The 9,259-nt window shown below is 36.0% G+C and overlaps 1 protein-coding gene across 1 annotated transcript; it reads left to right on the top strand.

The window, feature by feature from the left end:
• The first annotated feature begins 2,797 nt into the window (after window positions 1-2,797).
• On the top strand, window positions 2,798-4,556 carry LOC114279982 (UDP-glycosyltransferase 74F2-like). Its single transcript, XM_082866749.1, has 2 exons — window positions 2,798-3,548; window positions 3,727-4,556. Exons 1-2 carry the CDS (start codon window positions 2,895-2,897, stop codon window positions 4,453-4,455), a joined length of 1,383 nt encoding a protein of 460 aa, XP_082722875.1. The 5' UTR covers window positions 2,798-2,894; the 3' UTR covers window positions 4,456-4,556.
• The last annotated feature ends 4,703 nt before the right edge of the window (window positions 4,557-9,259 follow it).

The raw sequence follows: 9,259 nt of genomic DNA, 5'->3' as shown, positions 1-9,259 counted from the left end.
TATTAGTAGAACATTATTGATAAATCTATGTGTATGTATTACACTTGTTGATTGTGCTTGGTTATGTTGAGATGGTTTTTGATATATACCGCGCTTAGAATGAGGGGTACCAGTACCTTCTAGCTAGCGCCTGGAAAACTTGGACGAGGTACCGGTACCTTCCAGCTTGTGTCTGGAGAACTTGGACGAGGTGCCAGAACCTTCTAGCTTGTGTCTGGAGAACTTGGTAAAGGTACCAGTGCCTTTCAGCTTGTGTCTAAAGAACTTGGCTTGTCACTTGTCGTAGCTGTATCCTTAGCTTACCCTGCATATGGTAGGTAGAGCATAGTTTTTATCATCATTGTCTCAGTGTATCTGAGTATGTTATAGGCTACGATGGTTACAGTTTTGAAGGGCCAAGTTGCCACATTTGTTGATTATATACATGTTGATGATTTGTTATCTCTCTTTTTACTAAAGGCATGCATGTATGGTTATGAATGTGATGGGAACAGATATAAATTCTATTTTGAGATTTTTGAAAGTAGAAAGACAAATTGGTTGTAAGTTCGGAAAATGGGGGAAAGGAATGGGTTTGGTGAAATTGTTTTCTAGAACTATTATTGTCATGAAAGTTTGGAAAAGAAAAAAAAAAGATAAAGAAAGGTGAACCGCTTCTAGCGTTGAATGAAATGGCTGATTTTGAGAAAAGTTCATACATATGAATATTTTTGTATAAACTGTCACATTACTATTTTAGTATGAGATTGAGCATTCATGATCATACCTATTTGTAAGTTGTTATTGTTGAGGACCATGTTGAGATCCCTACTGGAGTATATGTTCATCCTACGTTGTTGAATCTTTTTCAGGTGTTAATCAGGATATGCTACAAGATCTGGATCTTCTTATTTGTTGGCCACGGAGCCTTTTTGTGTTGGCGGAATGCCATTGTTGTAAAAGGGTTACACCCTTCTTATTAACTTTTAAATGATGTAAGCCTACGGGCAGTTTAATTAGTATGCTCATGCTGTATTTAATTTACATTTGAACGAGAGAATTGTTATTTAATTTCACTAATCGAACATTTGAGTTTATTTCCGCATGTTGTCTCTGAACTTGAATTAAATTAATGGATTTGGTAATGATTTCGAGTATTAAAAAGTGGGGCGTGACAATATCTGATGTTTATTTAGTCATGGATTAAATGTTAGGAAATGACTATTTTATTTAATCATATGCTTGTTTAGGATATTATAAAGAAAAATAAATGCTCAAAAGACTATTTCATCCTTTTGAATTGTTTACTAAATAATAGAAATACTAAATTTGAGTTATAATTATGTTTTATTTTATTTTTTGACTAGAACTTTTAAAAAAAAAATAAATAAAAATATAAATAAAAATTAAATAAATTTATTTCAATTTTTAGTTGAAATTTTTATATTTTATTTTATTTTACTAAGTACAATAATTTGGAAGGCCAAAAATGTCATTTTACTCTCTAATCCGGAGGAGGAGGTATCTCACCATTTTATATCCCGTATCCCTCCATGGGACACAATAATTCTACAAATAAGGGATAGATTGGAAAAGATGTATATGTTATGTTTGTTTAGTCGTGGATTAAATGTTAGGAAATGACTATTTTATTTAATCATATGTTTGTTTGGGATATTATGAAGAAAAATATTCAAAAGACTATTTTATCCTTTTGAATTGTTTACTAAATAATAGAAATACTAAATTTGAGTTATAATTATATTTTATTTTTTGACTAGAACTTTTAAAAAATTAAATAAATAAAACATCAATAAAAATTAAATAAATTTATTTCAATTTTTAGTTAAAATTAAATAAAACATCAAGACAAGTGGCGTGTCCTGGTTGGCTTTGCAGTCGATCGTCTTATCTTCTCGGGATTCCCTTATCTCTTGGTGTCGGTAGAGAGAGAGACAGCTGATAGCCAACTGTAATGATGGATGGACTAAGAATCTACTTTAGCCGAAAGTAGATTTGTCGTGATATAGATCTGGAAAGTGATGCTAGATTAATGGAGGACAAAGTGGCGCATTATTCCTCTTTTCCTTTTCCTTTCTTGTCTTTTTCTTGACTCATCTCGTCGGCAATCAATCCTGTGAGTGAGTCCCAAAAATCTCCAAAATTTGGATCGACATTTGCTGGCTCTTGTGATTCACCTGCCAGTACTGTAAACTCATTTTCATCCTCATAGGGATCAGTATGACCTTCATCTGGATCGCCGTGGCTGGTACCAGATTTCATGCTAGTATCATCACGGTTAAATGACTGGAGAAATTGTTCTTTCATGTAGTCTATGCTTTTGATAACTAATTCATGTTCTGAAAGTGCGGGATATTTTTGTCGCAATTCATTTTGAATTTGGACAAATGGATTCTGGATTGTAGGTGCAGCTGGGATAAGCTTAGGAGTAGCATCCCAGCAGGCCTGAGTATGACCTTTAATTTTCTGGAGCAATTCTTGTTGGGGTTTTGGATCATCCATCTTATTCCACCACTTATAAAAGAAAACTCTTTTTAAACGGGGAATTTTATTTTGAAAATCACATTGAAAATCCCACTTCCAAATCTGAGGGATTCCGAAGCGGATTACAAAATGAACTGTAGATTTGGACATAGATATGTCCTTATATCCTGGAAGGTGACTGTATGCAATTTGCCATTCTTTGAATGCATTGCAAACATCTTTTAGACGGTGAAAGTATTATTTTAAACAGTCGAATGAAATGTTACTTTCAATCTAATAATGATGTCTGCATTGGACACTCATATCCACCGATTGTTAAAAATAAAAATAAAAAGATAATACTATGCCTAGAGATTCAATTTAAAAAGTAAGAAAGAAAGGAAGAGAGATCTAACTTGTGTTCTCTAAAAATGGAGAGCGAAAACAAGGCATACAGAGTTCATTGTTTGATTCTACCATACCCATTACAAGGCCACATAAATCCCATGCTCCAATTCTCCAAACATTTACAGAGCAAACAAATCAAAGTCACACTCGTCGCCACTTGCCACGTGTTCAACACCACCATTTCTGAACAAGCAGTCCCTACGATTCCAGTCGAAACAATCTCCGATGGCTACGACCAAGGCATCATCAAAGTGAATCCCGAAGTCTACCTGGAGAGATTTCGAGAAGTGGGTTCGCAAACTCTGGCAGAACTGATCGAGAAACTCCGTGGAACAGAGTACCCTGTTGATTGTATTGTTTACGATTCGTTCTTGCCTTGGGTTCTTGAGGTTGCTAAGAGGTTTGGAGTAGTTGGGGCTGTGTTTTTTACTCAGTCTTGTGCTGTGGACAATATTTATTACCATGTTTATAAGGGTTTGTTGAATTTTCCTCTTGTTGCTGGGTCTGAGAGATCTTGTGTTGCTGGGTTGCCACCACTTGAGACTTCAGATTTGCCGTCTTTTCTCTCTGTTCCTGGATCGTATCTACCAGTTTTGCAATTGGTTGTGAATCAGCTGTCGAACGTAGATAGAGTGGATTTTGTTTTGTGCAACACCTTCTACGAATTGGAGAAAGAGGTTGGTAATTCAGTTAAAATAAATCATATTTGAATATTATTTTATGTGTCGCATCACATCATACCGGACAGACTATTGAATTATACGAGAATTTCAAGATACCGAAATGTCATCCTCATTACATTTTGTATAATTTGCAAATTTTATCAAGCAATTTGTTTCTTTCAATACTGCGCAGGTAGTGGATTGGATGGCAAAGTTTTTGCCATTGAGGACAATAGGACCAACCATACCATCAATGTTCTTGGACAAGAGACTCCAAGATGATACAGAGTATGGTCTCAGCATCTTCAAGCCAAACACTGGCATCTGCATGAATTGGCTCGAGGAGAGACCAAATGGTTCGGTTATCTATGTCTCCTTTGGGAGTTTAGCCGAACTTGGAGTCGATCAAATGGAAGAACTAGCTTGGGGCTTGGGAGACAGCAATTGCTATTTCTTGTGGGTGGTTAGGTCAAAAGAAGAGGCCAAGCTTCCAAAATGCTTTGTGATAGAGACCTCTGAGAAGGGCTTAGTGGTATCATGGTGTCCACAGTTACAAGTTTTGGCACACAAAGCAGTTGGGTGTTTTGTGGCACATTGTGGTTGGAACTCTACTTTGGAGGCATTGAGCTTGGGAGTTCCAATGGTGGCAATGCCGCAATGGACAGACCAAAGCACCAATGCCAAGTATGTCATGGATGTTTGGAGGATGGGACTTAGGGTTCGGTGCAACGACAAGGGTATTGTTAGAAGAGAAGAGATTGAGCATTGTGTAAGGGAAGTCATGGAGGGGGAGAGAGGGAAAGAGATGAAGAGAAATGCAATCAAATGGAGTGAATTGGCAAAAGAGGCGGTGGGTGAAGGTGGCAGTTCAGATAGAAACATTGATGAGTTTGTTGCCAAATTGGACCGCTCGACGGAGTAGTTATATGGTGGTCTTGGTCCATATTAGGTAAACTTTAGTTCCAAATAATTTTGGCCTACTATTTATCAAGATCAAAATTAACTAGGTAAGTCATTGAATAATTTTTATGCTTGTGAAGTTTATAAATCATGGCTAAGGATTTTGTAGCCAATTCAACTTGCTTCTCTGATCCAATACATTCATAATTTCTAGTACATTCATAATCATTAAATCATTGAAATTTTGAAATAAAATTCAATAGATATGGATGTTTTGGAATAGAGAATCGCTTGAGCTAAATCATTACTCTTAAAAAAATGCAATCCAATAATTATTGTTATATATTTTTGTCTTTATTGTGTTTTTTGTAGTAATTTGGAAAAGGAACCATTAGATAGAAATGAATGCAAAGTTTTTCCAGAGTGGCAGGTGAATTTGCCATAAATTGGGAGGTTGGAATACATCTTTCCAACCAACACCATTGCTTTCTGGATTTCCAATTTTAACACGTGGTCATCTTCTCTTGTCAGAGACCTATGAAATAAGCCTCAACAATATCATTCAATTGTATGAAAAAGACTTGAATGAATTTCTCTTAGCAATAAATTGAATAAATAAATCACAATCAAAATGAAATTAAGGTAATAATTTATGGGTAATATTACAAATCCACTCTTATCAATACAGAAATTATCCAAAAATTAATCTCCACCACACTTCACATGGACTCTATATTTTACAAATTGATTTCTACAAGACAATCACCCACTAAAGAAAATTCTAAATAAGTCCTGGTTTTCCATAATTTATTCAGTTAATGATTTTAGAAAAAGACTTCATCGAAGGACTGACTGGATCGTTCGGTCTACCCCTTGTGGTCTTAGATTCAACCAGATTTATGAGTCGGACCATTCAGTCTGACGGTAGAGTGCATTATGAATCTTACTTTTGATAAATAATTTTGTTCATTTTTGGAGTTTTAGTATGTCCATCATCTATAAAAAGAAAAAAGAGTAAATTGGTAATAAATCCAATCTAAGGAGGTTGTAAGGGATTAGGTCTAATAGATATTTTATGTTAGTGAGAAATTCACCCTTTGTGACATAGTTTGGTGCAAAATCATCTTATTTGTTTTGAAGGACTTTTTGTTTCTAATTTTATTTGTTTTGAGGTTTGGGATAGTTGGGGCTGTTGTGGGTACGACACCGATACGGCAAAATGATATTTTTTGTGTGTGCAGATGGTAGAATTTATTGCAGCCTTTATTATCCTTCTTTAAATTTTGAAAATATCTAGTAATTTATTTCCAACACCCTTTACCTATGCGTCATGGTTTTGCTCTATTTTGTATGCTATTTTAGACAATCAAAAAAGAAAAAGAAATAATTATATAACTTTTTAGACAAGTTGTTCTCTTTTTAGTTTTGATATTGAAACTTTGATTTGTATGTTGGATGTTTCGCTATAAATTAATATTTTTAGAGGCTACTATCCAGCAGATCTTGTCGATGCCGGCTTGGGGCATGCAGCCTCATGTTACCCGTACCCTTGAGAGTCTCGTTACAGCTATTGGGATTATATTAATGCTTTTCTCAAGCATTTTATTATATGAATCCCCCTCGGAACCATTCTTGGTTCATCCGTGTCCTTCCAGAACTTTTACAAAACGATCTCCCAAACTGGTTTCTCATTTGGTGGGATACGTTTGGCATTCAAATTGATGTTTTTCCAGAAGATGTTCGCAATGCATTCAAAGAATGGCAAATTGCATACAGTCACCTTCCAGGATATAAGGACATATCTATGTCCAAATCTACAGTTCATTTTGTAATCCACTTCGGAATCCCTTGGATTTGGAAGTGGGATTTTCAATGTGATTTTCAGAATAAAATTCCCCGTTTAAAAAGAGTTTTCTTTTATAAGTGGTGGAATAAGATGGATGATCCAAAACCCCATCAAGAATTGCTCCAGAAAATTAAAGGTCATACTCAGGCCTGCTGGGATGCTACTCCTAACTTATCCCAGCTGCACCTACAATCTAGAATCCATTTGTCCAAATTCAAAATGAATTGCGACAAAAATATCCCGCACTTTCAGAACAGGAATTAGTCATCAAAAGCATGGACTACATGAAAGGACAATTTCTCCAGTCATTTAACCGTGATGATACTAGCATGAAATCTGGTACCAGCCACGGTGATCCAGATGAAGGTCATACTGATCCCTATGAGGATGAAAATGAGTTTACAGTACTGGCAGGTGAATCACAAGAGCCAGCAGATACCGATCCAAATTTTGGAGATTTTTGGGACTCACTCACAGGATTGATTGTCGACAAGATGAGTCAAGAAAAAGACAAGAAAGGAAAAGGAAAAGAGGAATAATTTGTCCTCCATTAATCCAGCATCACTTTCTAACTCCATATCACGACAAATCTACTTTCGGCTAAAGTAGATTCTTAGTCCATTCATCATTACAGCTGGCTATCAGTTGTCTCTCTCTCTACCGACACCAAGAGATAAAGGAATCCCGAGAAGATAAGACGATCGACTCCAAAGCCAACCAGGACACGCCACTTTTCTTGCTCATCCTTATCAATTATCTTTTATTGTATTATATAAGGGATGCCTCACCCTTGTTGAAGGCACGCTTTTGAATGTTTTTAGTTTTTCAGTTTATAAGTCTATACTCTCTCCCTCTCCCTCTCCCTCTCTCAGTGTGTAATTTTCTCTCAACCGTTTGAAGTATAATAAAAAGAATAGTTGCAGTACTGATTGTAAGTAATTCTTACTCTTCTTTTAATGTATGTCTGTTTATACTCTTGTTATATTAAATGATATATTAACTTTTCATATTGAAAGAAGAAATAATTTTTTAGAAAACTTTTTATCTATTTGGCCTAATGACCCTTGGGGTCTCCAGCAATTAGAAGAAACTAATCGACAGATTAACCAAGTCCAGTTGCAAATCCAGGAACAAATCTACCTCTTGGCTACGGCCGTTAGGCCTCCCCCTCCAGCACAGTAGACCATGAGACCATAGATGTGATAATTAGGATAAAATAAAATAAAACTATAATTAATATTATTCTTGGGTTAGTGCTTAATGATGGGTAGTACAGTGCTAGGGTTAGTGGGACGTCACCCAAGTCGCGTAGAGTCAGACCGTTAGCAGTGATTGCGGTTAGGTCCTTCTCGTAAGCCGTTGACAGACGTGCTAGCTTTATCCTGTGTCAAGCACCATTATTGGTATCGGAGCCATGTTTAATGCTGATTATAGTTAGTTTTATTTTATTTTAATTATACATTTATGGTCATCATATAACTCTATGTCTACCACTCTTACAGAAGATGTTACATCTACAGTAGCCAACACAGTGGCCAATACAGTAGCTTCTACATCAGAAGCCAGAGAATTAGTTGCTTATCAAGATGTCAAGGAGGCACTTGATAAGTGGACCATACCAAAAGTAAAACCAGATACCATCTATAAGATAGGTATGCTTGATTTCTCCAGTCGAAGAATCATTAAAACTTTTGAACATGCAACTTCAGTCCAGAATAATGATGAACTTATGTATTTAATATAACTTCAGGATCTTTATCCTTTCTTCCAGAAATACAAATATGTCCACATAGGAATTGTCCAGGTTGCTTTTAAGCCTCTGACTCTTTTAGGTCAAAATACCAGTATCCAGTGTACACTACGAGATGGTAGGTGTACCAATTGGAGAGCTTCGCTCATGGGAGCCGTAGAAACCAGCCTAGCTCATGGTCCAGTATATTTTGACATATATCCCAACCTGAGTAGCCCTATCAAATCAAAACCTATCTAAGGTTTTAGAACTGAGAATCTTATCTCATGGTTATGAGTATCTTCCAAGATCACCACCTTTTACAGTAATATCCAGAATTTATTTAAACGTTTTATCAACTTTAAATCCTTATATTACAAAGCAGAGTGATCAAGGTCACACAGTGCTTATTGACACCAATCTTTACAGTAGTCAAGTTGTTGTTCCTAAAATGATTGAATGGGAAAAAATTACTTTTCCAGAAAAATGGCAAATAATTAACGCTGTTCCTCCCAGACCAATTGTTCGACACAATTTGGATGATGTTATACAGACAGAAGGAGGTAATATTTACCTTCGTTTCCAACGACCTCAAAGGCAATTATCCAGAAGTATGTCAACCGCCAGTATCAGATCTACTCCCTCTTTTAGAGAAGCATATAGGGTAGACTTTCCTGAGTCATCCAGGCACTCTAGTGCTGAACCTATAGAATTTGTTATACAAGGTATGCCATCCAGACCACCAAGTAATCCAGACCACATTGACCCTATGGATCCAGTTGTCCAAGGATTGCAGTTTTCAACCAATAAAATCCCACATGGTATTTATGAACCTAGGGAATCCAGTAGCAAAGGACCTTATAGTCCTACTGCCAGTGATATGAATTTTGAAGTTTAATGGATTTTAGTCCAGGTAGTGAAAACAGGAAAATCCTAAACCAGGACTTCTACCAGGAAAAATATGCAAAATTCAGAGAATGGTATTTTGCAAATCACACTCCAGAACAATTAACAAGAATTAAAATCCAGTACTATAAATACTTGGAAGAAAACCAAAAACTTCAACCTTTTCCATTATGGTATATGGAAAGTGGTAATATATCAAATTCACAAATAAATGTCTTAGAAAATATTCAGAAAAATTGGGTAACTACTGATGGAAATATTATTACGTCAGTACATCCTCCTGCAAAATCTTTAGAATTACTGCCTAGTGATTCTACTACCAGCCAACCCTTAGTTATTACTGCT

The sequence above is a fragment of the Camellia sinensis genome, chromosome 1 (assembly GCF_055761805.1).
Source record: "Camellia sinensis isolate YWXY chromosome 1, ASM5576180v1, whole genome shotgun sequence".
NCBI classification, from domain to species: Eukaryota; Viridiplantae; Streptophyta; class Magnoliopsida; order Ericales; family Theaceae; genus Camellia; species Camellia sinensis.
The sequence above is the reverse complement of the archived record's forward strand: the minus strand, read 5'-3'. Positions and strand labels throughout refer to the sequence as shown.